This window comes from Lipotes vexillifer, unplaced genomic scaffold, assembly GCF_000442215.2.
Source record: "Lipotes vexillifer unplaced genomic scaffold, Lipotes_vexillifer_v1.1 scaffold418, whole genome shotgun sequence".
In the NCBI taxonomy this organism is placed as follows: domain Eukaryota; kingdom Metazoa; phylum Chordata; class Mammalia; order Artiodactyla; family Lipotidae; genus Lipotes; species Lipotes vexillifer.
The window spans coordinates 7,185,970-7,201,379 of NW_006798629.1; the positions used below are offsets into that span (position 1 = coordinate 7,185,970).

The 15,410-nt window shown below is 42.2% G+C and overlaps 1 protein-coding gene across 1 annotated transcript in view; it reads left to right on the forward strand.

Moving 5' to 3' along the window:
• Positions 1–15,410, forward strand: part of LOC103088885 (collagen alpha-5(VI) chain-like) — a gene marked incomplete at its 3' end in the record, with an annotated part of 75,127 nt that overhangs the window by 18,273 nt on the left and 41,444 nt on the right. The window contains exons 5-12 of the mRNA XM_007470647.1: positions 186–740; positions 2,811–3,386; positions 6,010–6,585; positions 8,295–8,635; positions 8,748–8,829; positions 11,322–11,464; positions 12,057–12,149; positions 14,577–14,630. Of these exons, the coding sequence (XP_007470709.1) occupies positions 186–740; positions 2,811–3,386; positions 6,010–6,585; positions 8,295–8,635; positions 8,748–8,829; positions 11,322–11,464; positions 12,057–12,149; positions 14,577–14,630 (2,420 nt within the window). The remainder of the gene's footprint in view (positions 1–185; positions 741–2,810; positions 3,387–6,009; positions 6,586–8,294; positions 8,636–8,747; positions 8,830–11,321; positions 11,465–12,056; positions 12,150–14,576; positions 14,631–15,410) is intronic.

A 15,410-nucleotide genomic window follows, 5' to 3' on the forward strand; every position in this document is an offset into this window, starting at 1 on the left:
ATTTAGGGTTCTAGTCATCAGGCTTCTACAAAAGAAGCAGATAAAATTTTCAAATGCAATAGAAGTTGCTTGAGTTAATTTTAGATAGTTTCTGATTAAAGAATTTATTTCTGCTTTACTGTCTTTTATACCTTCTGAGGACAATTCCAACCTGGTTTATTTCTGGTCTTTTTGATTACATGCAGGATGTGAATACATGAAGGTCGATATCATGTTTCTGGTGGATGGATCTAGCAGTATAGGATCTGAAAATTTTGAGAAAATGAAAACCTTCATGAAAAACCTGTTAGCTAAGGTTCAGATTGGCCCAGACAAAACCCAAATTGGTGTCATTCAATTCAGTGATTATAATAGGGAAGAATTCCAGCTTGATAAATACTATACACAAAAAGAAATTTCTGATGCAATAAACAGAATGTCTCCCATCAATCAAAACACTTTGACTGGAAGTGCACTAACCTTTGTGGATCCATACTTCACTGAGCCCAAGGGGGGCCGTTCAATGGTCAAAAAGTTTCTCATCCTCATCACTGATGGAGAAGCCCAAGATGATGTGATAGACCCTGCAAAAGCTCTTCGGGACAAAGGTGTGGTCATCTTCTCTGTGGGGGTGTACGGGGCCAATAGATCTCAGCTGGAGGAGATCAGTGGGGACGGCAGCCTCGTCTTCCAAGTTGAGAACTTCGATGATCTAAAGGCAATAGAGAATAAACTCATCTTCCGCGTGTGTGCTCTTCATGGTAAGTGTTATCCTGTTTTCCTTCAGGACTCAAGGGTGTGAGCTGTTGACTTTATAGTGGGGTGAACAGTGACTTGGACACTGGGCTTGGCCTCCAACTGGACTTTGATATTAAATTTTGATCTTATCTATGCTATGTTAATATACCCATGACCTCAGGAACATATATACGAAATACCAAGGCATATTCTAGAATAACAGTTTTGTCAGCTAATTTGGCAAAATGTACTCTGATTTTGATGACTTTAAATATAATCCAAGAAGGTCTCAGAATTTTACATTAAATTTCCAACTCTTTAATACCTGCATACCTAGATTTTCCAGAGCCAATTTTTAATCTCAAATGATTCTCCAAATTGTTTCTTGGCTACCTATAACCATTGTTAAGCAGTAAATAGAAATACAAATTCATCTTCCTTTTAGTCAAATTAAAACCAATATCCTAAGCACAGCATCCCCCCAACAAAAACCCTCTGTATTTTAAAGTTATAGTGTATATTTTCATTACTTCACATTATTCTCTTACTCTCTATCAGCTAAGTATCATGTATCAGCTGTTCGTGTGTCTATCCCTTTGGAAAATTTTAATTTGCTACTTTTCTTAAAACAATTGCTTGGGGTCATCACTTTTATCTGACAAACTGTAATCCTTTTCAAATTGAATTGAACAACCTTCAGTTTGAGCCCATCAATTTTAATGACTCGAGTAAGAACTTGCTATAAATCCACATGTAAGGTTAACAGCACCTGTGCTTTTAAATCTACCATGTGCTGCTGTTATCTGTGTTTTGGATACAACTAAGGGAACAAACCAAAGCATTAGTAATTGTATATTGTTCCTCTGGCAACAGAGGCCTCCTCTGGACTTCGTTCTTCAGGATTATGTGTTTCAAAATTTCAGAAAGTTAACAAATAAGATGTCTTAGTATAAACTCTGAGCTTTAGGCAATAGCTCTAAGATTTCTCTTGGAGCAGCTTAACTGGAATTATTTTTCTTCCTCCAAGAATGGCAGTGATTCCCAAACCCTTGAGATTGTAGACACATTCTAAGAAAGGCTTACCTTAAGGCCACGGCCCCACCTTTGAAATCCAAAGGGCTCTTTCCGGCCTTTCTTCATTTTGAGAAATGTAATGTTTGTGGAGACCTTGTCTATAGCATGCGGTGAAGTTTTAGCTGACTCATACATTAGATCAATTCATAAATATTTATCAAGTTATGACTAGTCACCAAATCACACTGGGTTGTTTTTCTGACATAGCCTGGGCTCATCCACAGTGGATGAGGCTTGAAATTTTGAGGCCTCATTGCCAGAAATAAGGATTGGAGGTAAGATAGGCAGGTGGAGGGTGAACCTTTAGGAAATGTGTGCTTAAGTTACTTAGGGAAGGAAAAGAGTGGAAACAAGTTCACACTTTGGAGACTGAGTCAGAGTGGTTGCTTGGCTTCTAATGTGGAAGAGGGCTTGGGGCTGGGGTGAGGTGACAGGAGACCTAGCTCTCCCCCTACATGGGCTTTTCTGGGTTCCAATTTGAGAAATCAGGGGAAGGAATACATATAAATACAAAGAGGCATGGTGCACATGGGAAAGTTTATCCACTAGAAGATGAGGAGACAGCTGGAGCCTGAAGGAGCAGGATGAAACACCCAGTTTATCCGCTGAGCCCCTGACCCTTTCAAAACTGCAGGCCAGTCTGGCAAACATTGGTCATGTCTCACCACTATACTACATTGAATTACCTTCTGACATTCCCTTCCAGTTGAAAGCCTGCTTAGCAAAAGGGGTTGCACGACCCGATGAAATTTAGCAGAATAGAGTCGGGAGGCATGAGGAGCACCAATCTGATCACGGAGTTACATAGATAAGGGTGCCAGTGTCCTTGGAATCATGATGTGGGCAAGTTCTACATCTCTCAGCCCTCAGCTTCTTTCTCTTTAAAATGGCAACAGTACCTAAGTGAACTGCAGTATCTGGCACGTGGGAGGGACGTGGCAAATGTAGTTTGCTTCCCTTCTAGTCTGTGCAGAACACACTGCAGAAAGTTTGTGATGCCTACTCTCTTCTCCTTTCAGATTGTAAAAGGATTAGACAGTTAGACATTGTGTTTGTGCTGGACCATTCAGGCAGCATCCTGCCCCAAGACCAAGAAAGCATGATCAACGTCACTATCCATTTGGTGAAGAAATCGGATGTTGGCCCGGACAGAGTTCAGTTTGGAGCGCTCAGATACTCAGATCATCCTGAGGTTCTCTTCTACCTCAATACGTACTCAAACAGATCAGCCATCATCGAGCATCTGAGGAGGCCCAGGGACACGGAAGGGAATACCTTCACTGCCAGGGCTCTGCAGCATGCAAACAACCTGTTCATGGAGGAACATGGCAGCCGTCTCAAGCAAAACGTGAAGCAGATGCTGATCATCATCACAGATGGGGTATCCCATGACCGAAATCAGCTCAGTGACACAGCTTCAAAATTAAGAGCCAAAGGCATCATCATCTACGCAGTGGGTGTAGGAAAGGCCGACCAAGAAGAACTGGAGACTATGGCGGGGAATAAAAACTATACTATCCACGTCAGTAATTTCAACAAACTGAAAGATATTTACCTGCCTCTGCAAGATAGTATGTGTACCAATGCACAAGAGGGTAAGTTGGGCTGTTAAAGTTTCTACAGGGATAGCAATACAAGTTTACACAAAAAATATATGATAACTTGGCTTCCCATTACCTGGGTGTCACAGGATGAACATTTCTCTGCTCAGGCTACCAGTTTTCTCATCTCTGAAAGAAATGCATTATTGATTAAGCAAGAGTCTAAAGGTCCTTTGCCACCATATTGAAGACATTATACAAGAAGGTTTCAGAAGCAGTCCTTGCTATCTTGCCTCCCTGTTTCCTTTTCTTGGCAGAAAAGACTCTTCTTAGGGCAATATTCACCTTTTCTCATTTCCCGGCTGCCTGTGCTTCCCGTTTGTTTAATGGCCCCAAGTGCAACTACTCGGTATCAGTTTCAGGCCAAACTGAAATGGAGAGTTTCATGGTTTAAACAGATAGACTTTTGTCTTCAGAATTCCATGGGCCTCTAAATGGGATTGTCAGCATCCTGTAGGGCCACTGGAAGTCCAAGTGCCATAGTGAACTTTTCTGGATAAAGACCAGGAATGGGGTAATAGAGACTGGCTGCTAGGAACCAGGAGGGAAGGGGTCAAAACTTATCCATGAGATACCCCAGGGCAGGAGGGGCTGGAGGCATCACATCTGAGGGAGGAAAGGGTGAGATTTGCCACCTGACCTCAAAGCAGCAGATATTGACAAGTCATCTAGGAGATCTCTGTGCCTCCTTGGAAGGCTGGAATCCTGGCCAGATATTAGCCCAGGCCTCCCGACATGGCAGGTGCATCAGTCAACCAGCTAACTTCCTTTCTTCTTTCCTATTCCCTCCCTTCTTCTGACTTCCTTCTTTTTTCCTTTCCTCCTCCCTTCCTTCCTCTCTACCAGTTTGAAACCTACTTTTGTATCCAACACAAATCATGTTTCTACGACTGACATTAACTCACTCTCATCTCTGTGAAATAGTCCAACCCCAAACAAAACCTCCCCCCATATCCTGTGTCGAACCAGCATTTTCTAGGCTGGGTGAAACTAATTCTGACCTCCACAGCTCTACTTTACTTAAGTAAGCAATAAATTCAGCTTCTTGGTTTCAGATCCTGAATAATGGTATTTAAGAAAACATGACTTTTCCCAAGGGAGTGGGGCCAGCTCAATTCTTGCACCTGTCTGGTCCTTCCCTAGACTCCCACCCTTGCCATCTGTCCTGCTGCCTTCCAGACCATCCTTAACACAGAGTGATCTTTCTGATACACACTGGGCTGTATCACTGATCTGCTCACAGGTTACAGTTTCTAAACTCCTGAGATCCACTTAGCCCCTGCTGACATCTCTCACCTCATCTCTTGCCCCCCATTTCACAGCCTTTCCCATCATCCTGAAATTCCTCCATCTTTGCATGCATCATTCCACCCACCACAAGCCTGCCACTTCCCTTGGCTGCACCTAGCTTGTCTGTCACATCCAGCCTTTGACAGTTTCCTGACCCAGCACCCAGCAGTGTCCCCACCGTGTCCCTCAACTACTGCACCTTCTATTTCTCCTGGTGGTAGCACTTAACACATACTTGCTGTTTCATTATCTGTACCCATCACAAGACTACGAACTCCTTGGGCAGGCTTGGGCTTTTGTTTATCACTGGGTCCTCACCAAATCTAGGACGTTGCTAGGACTACAGTCTTTTCCTAGGAATATGGGGACTGCTTTCTTCTCATCTCCCACACCTGTCTTTTTGGAGGTAGATGCTGAGATGGAGTTTGGAATGCAAGAAGTTTATTAGGGAGGCACAGCTGTGAAAGAAAGGGGAGAAAGAAGAACAGGCAGTAGAAGTCAGTGATGCATGCTGCATTGTCTCAGTTACCTTCAGTGATCACTTTAGTGCTGCCCCATCCCAGCCTTTGCATTTTAAGGGAACCGAGCATCATCCCTTGGTTATGGACCATTTCACACTGGACTTCAGGGAGATGACCCTGTACCCTGTTTATTAACACTTGCCCATGAAATTTTAATATTTGGGTTATGATATTATTAAAACAATTTATAATATAAAAAAGTGCTGGATTTAAGGATAAAAGGGACCTAGGTACCAGCTCCTCTGCATAGTAATTGCGTATTCTGAGGCAACTTACTTAACCTCTGAATTCCATTTCTCTACCTAACAAACAGAATAATTACTCACAAGGTGGTCATGAATATTAACCATTATTGTATGCTAAACAGGTTTTTTAAATGATAATTTTCAACACAAATGTAAAATGATAACATTAATAGTAATAGGATTACTAATAATAGTACAGTGGTACTTGGCTTGGGTGAACATTCCAATAGGGGTATGTTGAAGAGATTTCAAGCCTTTGTAATGACCTTTTAATGAATATATTCAACCTAGTCAAATGTCTTACTTTCTTTCTCAGAGTAGTGTTCAGTGTCCTTTCAAATGAATAATGTAAATAATTAAAATTTGAAACAAAGTCTATTAGCTTTCTCCTCCCCACTATTTTTTCTTCTCTTTGAGGGCCAATCGTGGTTCTCTCATCTGTTACCTTATCTCAATTTGCCATGAATGTGAGGATTTAGTAAAGCAATTTAAATATTTGAGCAAAGGGAAAATTCAGAATGACTCACAAGGACAGTAACTGATTTATTTTTTCAACTGCAGTCTGTAACATTCAAGAAGCCGATGTGATTTTCTTTTGTGATGGCTCTGACATGGTATCTGATTCAGACTTTGTCACCATGACAACTTTCTTGTCAGACTTAATTGATAATTTTGACATTCAGTCTCAAAGGATGAAAATTGGGATAGCACAATTTGGGAGCCGCTACCAAGAAATTATTGAGTTGCAAAACTCTCTGACTAAAACCCAGTGGAAGTCCCGAATTCAAACTATGACGAAGAGCAACGGGCTTCCGCGAATGGACTTGGCGCTGAAACAAGTGAGCGTTATGTTTGAGCAATCCACTGGTGGGAGAAGGAAGGCTGGTGTCCCTCAGACTTTGGTGGTTATCACATCTGGGGGTCCCCGCTATGATGTGGCGGAGGCAGTGAAGACCCTGAGAGAAGATGGTATTTGCATTCTGGCTTTGGGCATAGGAAAGGTTTATAAGGAAGAGCTCTTGTCAATAACGGGCAATTCTGAAAAAATCATCACTTTTAAAGACTTTGATAAACTAAAGAATGTGGATGTGAAAAAAAGAATGGTCCGTGAAATCTGCCAGAGTTGCGGGAAAACCAGTGAGTGCGCCCTTGCTCTTTCTTTGTTATTATTTGATTGCAGCTTCCCAGTTGTCCATTTCCCAAGGTGTCTGTGGGTGAGTCCAGCAGAACACGTGTGCAGTGAGAATAGACATCTCCTCTGTTTCCAGAAATTGAGATCGGTCGGTCTCCCTCAGAGACAGGGGAAAGGGTGCAGAGGCTGGAGGAGGCCCTGGGTTGTGTCCCCTGGTCAGCCCTGCCCCCCAATGTAATCCAGTGGTTATGCTCCTCTAACACCTGGAACTCAGCCTCCTATTTCTACCCTCTCTGCTTCTGGAAGTCCTAGAGCAATGCCCTGCATCCCACAGGAAGTAAGTAAAATAAACATTTGCTGATTGGACATTTTCCTATTTTAACTTTGTTAAACCATCTTGTAAGGGATTCAGTGTGTGTGTGTGTATGTGTGTGTGTGTGTGTGTGTTGTCCATCTGTGTCAGCACACATGTGTACATTTTCTTCTTTGAATGATGGCATTCATATAATCATAACAGAGTAAAGATTTGAATTGTCCTTGGGGATTATTTAATTTCCAGAGTTCACCAATGCTGATGGCTACAAAGGCTAGGTGGGTCATGGAAGTGAGTCAAGTGGGCAGGGAGTGAAGAAAATGAACACAGAGCCACGGCTCACCTGATGAGTATGTCATTCTTCAGCTCCAGCTGCGAGTTGCCATGTGGGACTCAGGTTCTGTACACTTGGGCTGGGAGTTGGGAGGACAGAGCAACAGTGAAGGATAATATTTTGTGGAATTTGCACAACAGGCAGAAATTCCCCAGAGTGCTTCCGTTTCTAGACTCGTTATGATGGAAGCGACTTCTTTTACAAAACACATTGGTTTTTCCAAGCTCTCTATTGGGGTGCTCACTGGGGGCAGATGACAGTGGTGGAGGAGCCCGGGACTGGAATCAGAACACCAGGGTTCCCACTCTGGCTCAGCAGCAGCAACCTCCATGCATGACCATCTCCTCATGTGTAAAATGAGCAACTGGACAGGGTCACGGGTGACCAAGTGGCAACTTGTAGCTGAATTGGGTTTGTCCTATTTGGTGTTGACAGCTTCTTAATTAATTGATAACTTTTACAAACTGGAGATATTGCATTAAAATGCAGATTTCAGGTTTCTTTTTGAAAAATCAGACAATGTAACCACATTAAGCCCCATTTCCCACATGGCTACTCTCAGCTGGAACTGAACGGTGAACAGATGTGTCGTTGCTCTGCGTTCATTTTCTCATTCCCTGCCCACTTGACTCATTGACATTACCCTCCTGGCCTTTGCCACCATCTGAGTTGGTGGCCTCTGGATTAAATAAACTCTAAGGACAATTCAAATATTTAATATGTTATAATTATATGAATCATAATATGTCATTAAAAGAAGAAAATATGCATGCACACGCGCACATACACACACGAGGCCAGCCACTGAGAATAAGACTAAACCATGATTAGACTTCAAACAGTTACTGAAACATGTAACATTTGAATGGGACATGCAAGGGAGGGGAGTGTGAGGGTGAACCTGTGCTACATGTTTACTGAGCAGCCAGTATTTTCCTTCTTGGACACTTTTGGGTCCTAGAGACCCTCCAGCCCTAGACCATGACTGCTTCCCCTTTTCCTGCCCCGTCTGCCCTTCTTTGCTCCTGTCTGCTCATTAATTTGGCCTTATTTCCCTTGGTCTCCAGACTGCTTTCTGGACATAGTGGTCAGCTTTGACATTTCCACTCACCTGATGGGACAGCCATTATTCCATGGCCACCCCCAGCTGGAATCATACCTCCCAGGCATCTTAGAGGACATTACCTCCCTCAGGGGTGTGAGCTGCGGGGCAGGCACAGAGGTACAGGTGAGCATGGCCTTTAAGGTGAACAGTGACCAGAATTTCCCCGCCAAGTTCCAAATCTACCAGGAAACAATATTTGACAGCCTACTGCAAGTCACCGTCAACGGGCCAACTCACCTGAATGCACAGTTTGTGCAGTCCATGTGGGACACGTTTAAGGATACGTCTGCATCCCGAGGACAGGTATCTGTGTCACATTCTAGCTCCCATCTCCATGCTGTTGTATTGGTTTCTCCCTCCCAGTTATATGTTTTGTTCTCATGTCATCCCATTCTATGCTTTCCTCTTTCTCTAGGTATTACTCATCTTTTCAGATGGTCTTGGGGGTGAAAGCAAAATAATGCTTGAAGATAAATCAGACAGGCTCAGAGAAGCAGGTAAAGTTGTAATTGAAAAAGTAAATGATGAAGCATGGAATCTGCTGAACAAGTCTGTACCTACTAGGGTGCTCTGGAACTTGGGATTTGCCTGGCCACTTGAAGCAACTGCTGCTGGTGTCCTGCCCAGACCCCCTTGACCAGCTGCCCACTTATCCCCCAAATGCTGCAGACGCTACAGCCAAGTTCTTATACCTGTGGCCTTCTATAGATGTGTGCCATTGACTGAACCCAACAGTGACCTGATGCTTGGAATGGGGGTTGGGGTCACACATCCCACCTGAGGGATGGGAGCAGGGGTCATTATTGCAGAGGGATACAGAAACCCAACACTGTTGCCTGAAGTGGGTCAACTCTGGTATAGCCTACACTCCAGGGACCCTCAGGAATCAGACCCAGGTGAGGATTTTACTGAGACACATCCTTGCTCACAACCTCCCCTTCCCTTTCCTGCTTCTCTCTCTCCCTCTGTAAGCCACTTACACACAGATTCCTGTCTCAGATTCTGCTTCTAGGGAAACTGACACTTCCTACTGTGTCTGATTTTCCATGGGAAATCTTGCAACATGGATTTTGACAAGCACTTCTCACTATACCTCCCCTGTCCATGTCATAGTTTCAGAAGAGCTGGGAGCTAAGTGCAGAAGTGGAGAGTCACATACAGAAACAGGAGGCAGGCAGGTGACCGGCAGGTGGGGCATGTTATTGGAGGCTTCCTTGGTGTAGCCCTCGTGGCTTCCAGTGTTCAGCTTCCATGGAAACTCCCAGGGGCCATAAATGTCCTGGTTGTGTCACCTTCCCTTCTTGAATCCCTACTATACATTCCCACTGTTCTTAGAATATCAAATTCCTTCATATGGCCTGTGAGGCTTTACAGGATCTGGCCCCACTTCCCACTCAGCTTTACCTGGCTGCTCACACTCTGTTCCAGCATCAGAACTTTTTCCATTCTCCCTCCAATGTCCTTTTCAACATCACCCTCCCCACCCTTGCATGTCTTCTTTCCTTCTGCCTGGGACTCTCCCCACTCTCAGCTTCCCCCAAGTTCTTCTCACCACCTCCCTTCTCTGGTTCTTTCCCTCGACCAACTTCCATTCATCCTTTAGGATCAGTCTAGACATCAGTTCTTCACAGAAACCTTGTGTGACCTTCCAAAACCGAGTTAGGAGCTTCTTCTTCAGACTTTTGTAGCATCCTGACCCTCTCCCTGGTACAATGATTAATACATAATAGGCTCCTAATAAGCAAATATTTGTTTAATGAAAGGAGGGAAAGAAAGTATTCAAATACTTGTTAAATGAATTAATGAGTGAGTGAATGGGTGAATAAATGAATAAATGAATTCCCGGGTATGGCCAGGAGTTCAGTTGAGACTGGAATCACCCTGGACATTCATCAAGCTTCCAGGGCCCACCCAGCTGCCGGGTGTTTGGCAGTGGAGATGATTTGAGAGCTATTTACATTCTATTTACAAATTTTGTAATTAATTTACATTCAGAAAAATTCATATTTCATAGCAGCACTATTTACAATAGCCAAGACATGGAAACAACCTAAATGTCCATCAACAGATGAATGGATAAAGAAGATGTGGTATATATATGCAGTGGAATAGTACTCAGCCACAAAAAAGAATGAAATAATGCCATTTGCAGCAACATGGATGGACCTAGAGATTATCATACTAAGTGAAGGAGATCAGACAGAGAAATACAAATATCATATGATATCACTTTTATGCAGAATCTAAAAAATGATACAAATGAACTTATTTACAAAACACAAATAGACTCACAGACATAGAAAACAAACTTATGATTATCAAAGGGGATAGTGGTGGGGGAGATAAATTAGGAGTTTGAGATTAACACATACATACAACTATGTATAAAATAGATGAACAACAAGGACTTACTGTATAGCACAGATATTGAACTATATTCAATATCTTACAATAACCTATAATGGAAAAAATATATATTCTGTTATATATATATATATATATATATATATATATATATAAAACTGAATGACTCTGCTGTGCCCCTGAAACTAACACAACATTGTAAACTAGCTATACTTCGATTTTTAAAAATGGTGAAAAAAATAAATTTAAAAAAGTTACTAACTACCATGTTAAAAAAAATTCAGAACTGTGAAGATGCACAATATCCTTTCTTAAAAAATTGCTTTCAAATGCCCCAGAACTGCATTAAGATTGGTTGTGAGGAATTAAACACAGTTTTCTGCTAGTCATTTTCTGTAAGATTTCTTAGATTTCATGCTGAGGTCAGGAACCATTGCTTCATGTGTGTACTGAAGATGCAGGCAAAGCACTGTTGGGTTCTTCAGTATCAAGAATACTCCTTTCTCTTATTTTTCACCCCTTTTTGATTCTTTCATTCATGTTCAATGAATGGAAATAAGATGGGCTTTCCTTCTTTTTTGTGTACAATTCCTGGGGGTTTATATCTGTTGTATTTACTGCCTAGGACTTGATGCTTTGCTGGTGGTTTCCCTAAACTCAACCTCTCATGATGAGTTTTCCAGCTTTGAATTTGGAAAAGGATTTGATTACAGGGTTCACCTGACCATTGGAATGAAAGAATTGGGCAATATGTTATCACAGTATCTGGTGAGTTGCTGAAGAAAAAAAAAAAAACATTATTCAAAATGCCCTGGAAACATTGGAATTGGAATTGGAATCCTGATGAGTATTCCCAAAGATTCCCTTGTTTGCCCTAAATTCAGTTACATGGTCTTTAGCATATGAAAAAGTGTGAAAGCCCAGAGCATTGTTTTTTGCTTTGCCATGCCCTTTCATCCTTTGTCATCTTGCCAAATGAATGCGGAGGAAGTTAAAATCCAACCAACGCCTAATCAAATCAAAAGCCCCCAACAGTTTATTCTGCAGAAATCCCAGGAAACAAAAGCTGTCAACTAGGAACCAACCAGTCTTGTGCACACTTGGCTTGTGGCCATCTGTGTAGTGAGTGCCTGTTCTATAAATAGAGGTCATTTCCTTGGAAAAGGTATGTCGCCAGTGCAGTTGCTGATCTGGTGCTCTCTCTTCAGGGTTAAGTCAGAAGGCACCTCTTATTCTCCGCAGCCCCTCACCCAATGAGAGAGGACAGGCTGTAGGTGGTGAATTATGATTTATGTCAATTCAGTTCTTATGTGATGAAGTTCCTCACCATAGTTGCTCACTCATTTTTTCTTTTTTCCAGGGAAACATTGCAGAGAGGACTTGCTGCTGTACGTTTTGCAAGTGTTCACAGGCTCCAGGACCTCAAGGGATCCGAGGACCACAAGGCTTAAAGGTACCATTCAGTTGTGACATGCTTTTACCTAATGGGCTTTGATTTGGTGTAGGTGGAGCTGAGATTGAGTAGTTGGGTTTGCAACCTTCGCTTGATGCTGATGTAATTACTTTGGGCCATTTGTGTGACTTCTATGGTGTAGGAGCCCGATCAGAACGGCTCACATTTTTTAAAATATATATTTTATTGAATATTAATTTACAATGTTGTGTTAATTTCTACAATACAGCAAAGTGATTCAGTTATACATATATACACATTCTTTTTCATATTCTTTTCCATTATGGTTTTTCATGGGATATTGAATATAGTTCCCTGTACTATATAGTAGGACCTTGTTGTTTCTCTATGTTATACATAGTAGTGTGTATAAGCTAATCCCAAACTCTTAATTTATCCCATCCCTCCTTCCCCTTTGGTAGTATAAGTTTGTTTTCTATGTCTGAGTCTATTTCTGTTTTGTAAATAAGTTCATTTGTATCATTTCTTAGATTCCATGTATAAGTGATATCATATAATATTTGTCTTTGTCTGAGTTACTTCACTTGGTCTGATAATCTCTGGGTCCGTCCATGTTGCTGCAAATGGCATTATTTCATTTTTTTATGGCTGAGTAATATTCCATTGTATAAATATACCACATATTCTTTATCCACTCCTCTCTTGATGGGCTTTTAGGTTGCTTCCATGTCTTGGCTATTGTGAATAGTACTTCTGTGAACATTGGTGTGCATGTGTCTTTTTGAATTAGAGTATTTTCAAATATACGCCCAGGAGTGGGATTGCAGAATCATATGGCAACTCTATTTTTAGTTTTTTGAGGAACCTCCATGCAGTTTTTCATAGTGACTGCACCAATTTATATTCCCACTAACAGTGTAGGAAGGTTCAGAAGGCTCACTTTTGATGCTACTATTAAGAATGACTCGCTTTTCTCTTACGTATCCTTGGTGTTGTTGCTCCTTGACTTTGCAGTTTACACTTTTGCACATTAGACAGTTTGAAACGTGTCAAGAGGTGTTAGAAATGGTGGGGAAAGTTGTGCTTCATCAGCAATGATACGTGATTGAACTGCAAAAAGAACATAGCACTGCAGATTAATAGCCCTTAAAAAAGATTATGAAAGATCAATTACACAGCAATAGCATAGATAAATATATCACGGTATTTTAATTCAGTAGAATGCTCTAAGGTAGTGAAAATGAATGAACTACAGCTACACATAACAACAGGGATAAATTTTACAAACACAATAATGGCCAAAAAAAGCAAAAAACAGAAAAGTACGTATGGTATGATTTCATTTATAAAAAGTTTGAAAAGAGGCAAAACTAACCCATAGTGTCTAGGGATGAATGATTAAGTAGTGAAGTTTTTTTTTTCTTAAGTCCAGGAAATATTATCATAAAAGCAGGAGTGTGTTCCCAGGGAAGGAGTGAGGAGTTGTTTGTGATTGGGGTAGCTGCTGTGTCTGGGTACCAGCCATGTCCTATTTCTTGGCCTGGGCGGTGATGACACAGATGTTTACTTCATAATAATTAAGCTGTACCTTTATATTTTATTTACTTTTATGCACTTTTCAAATGCATTTTAGATATCACAATGAAAAGGAGTCTGGGCTATTTTATTTTAAGAGCTCAAACATGATTCTTGCTCCTCAGTGCTGCATTGTCCATCCTTGTGAAAGGATAATTGATCAAGGACCTCCCTTTAGGTCCTTGTTGTTTATCTGTTTTATACACAGTAGTGTGTATATGTTAATCCCAAACTCCTAATTTATCCCTCCCCTTGACTTTTTACTAAGTTACAGTGTTTTGTTTAGCATAGTTTCGTCTCTTATTATGTTGCTTGGTACTAGAATTCTAATCCAAGAGCAAAACTCCCCAGTATACTGAGCAGACAGTGCGGACCTGTGTTAGAGGGTGAGGAAAGCAAACCTTAAAGGAAATCCTTGCCAAAAATAAACCACAAGGCAGTTAAACGCAGAGGAAGTGATGATAGCAATTTAAATATGTGTAACCTTGTTGTTGAAGGGCTTATTCTTTTTTGAGCTCTCAAAAAAGCAGAAGAAAGTAAAATGATCTCTTTGGAAATGTTATCAATTTGCTTGCTGAAAGGGTCCTGGTGGCCACCACTGTCCTCCATGCAACCCCCCCAGGCACAGGGCTGACCCTGAAGCCCTGAGCTGCCCTGGGTTCCAAACTCAGCCTCCTGTAGGCATCAGGAGGCCACCTCTGCAGAGAGCTTCAGAGCCAATAACAAGGACAAAAGCCAGCCCTAGAACTTGTCTGACTCTCTTCACACTCACAGCCACACCTGCAAAAACCACAACCAGGTTGGAGGGAGGGTCTTGCCTAAAATGCCTAATGTAACAAATTTGAGTTGATGGAAGATGACTAAGATCGAATTTTCTCTCTTTCCTCACAGGGTTTTCCAGGTCTGAAAGGCAGCAGAGGACACAGGGGAGAGGAGGGGGACCCTGTAAGTTTTTGTGACCCACTGCTCACCATACTTACTGATTTCCTTTTTTCATAAAAGAAGCTTTACTTTCCAGAAAGGAAAATGGGGTTTTGTTTATATATTTTTTGTAGTTTTGGGGGAGGGGGAATGGGTTGCTTTTCTTTTTTTTCCTTTTCCTTGTCTTAATCATGAGGCACTTGCTAAACCTACTTTTTGGGAGAAAGAGGGAGCAGCCTCACCTACATTTTGCCTGGCACAGTTTTGTGGGTGGCAGGGAGCTGGGCATCCTCTTTCCTGCCCCTGCTCAGGGTGAAGCTGGGTTATTTGCGAGGGGCTCTCTCTGGACCTGCAGCCCAGTGCTTCAGACATGGAAATAGAAGGCAGCAAAGCACCCCCTAAACATGGTGTCATGGTCCCAAGCCACATGTGGTTTTCAAATCTCAATCTTTGACCCCCAAACCAGATCTCTCACTTGGTTCACCAAATTATAAAAATGGATTTGGAGGAACTGAAACCACTTAGGTGGCTCCATTGGGATAAGAAAAGCTTAGGAGACATCCAGCCTGCATCTCCATCCCCTTAGAATCCTTATCTGCACAGCAAATTGTGATTAAAAGTATAGGCTCCCAGGGCTTCCCTGGTGGTGCAGTGGTTGAGAGTCCGCCTGCCGATGCAGGGGACACGGGTTCGAGCCCTGGTCTGTGAGGATGCCACATGCCGCCGAGTGAAGATCCCACATGCCGCAGAGCAACTAGGCCCATGAGCCACAGCTACTGAGCCTGCGCGTCTGGAGCCTGTGCT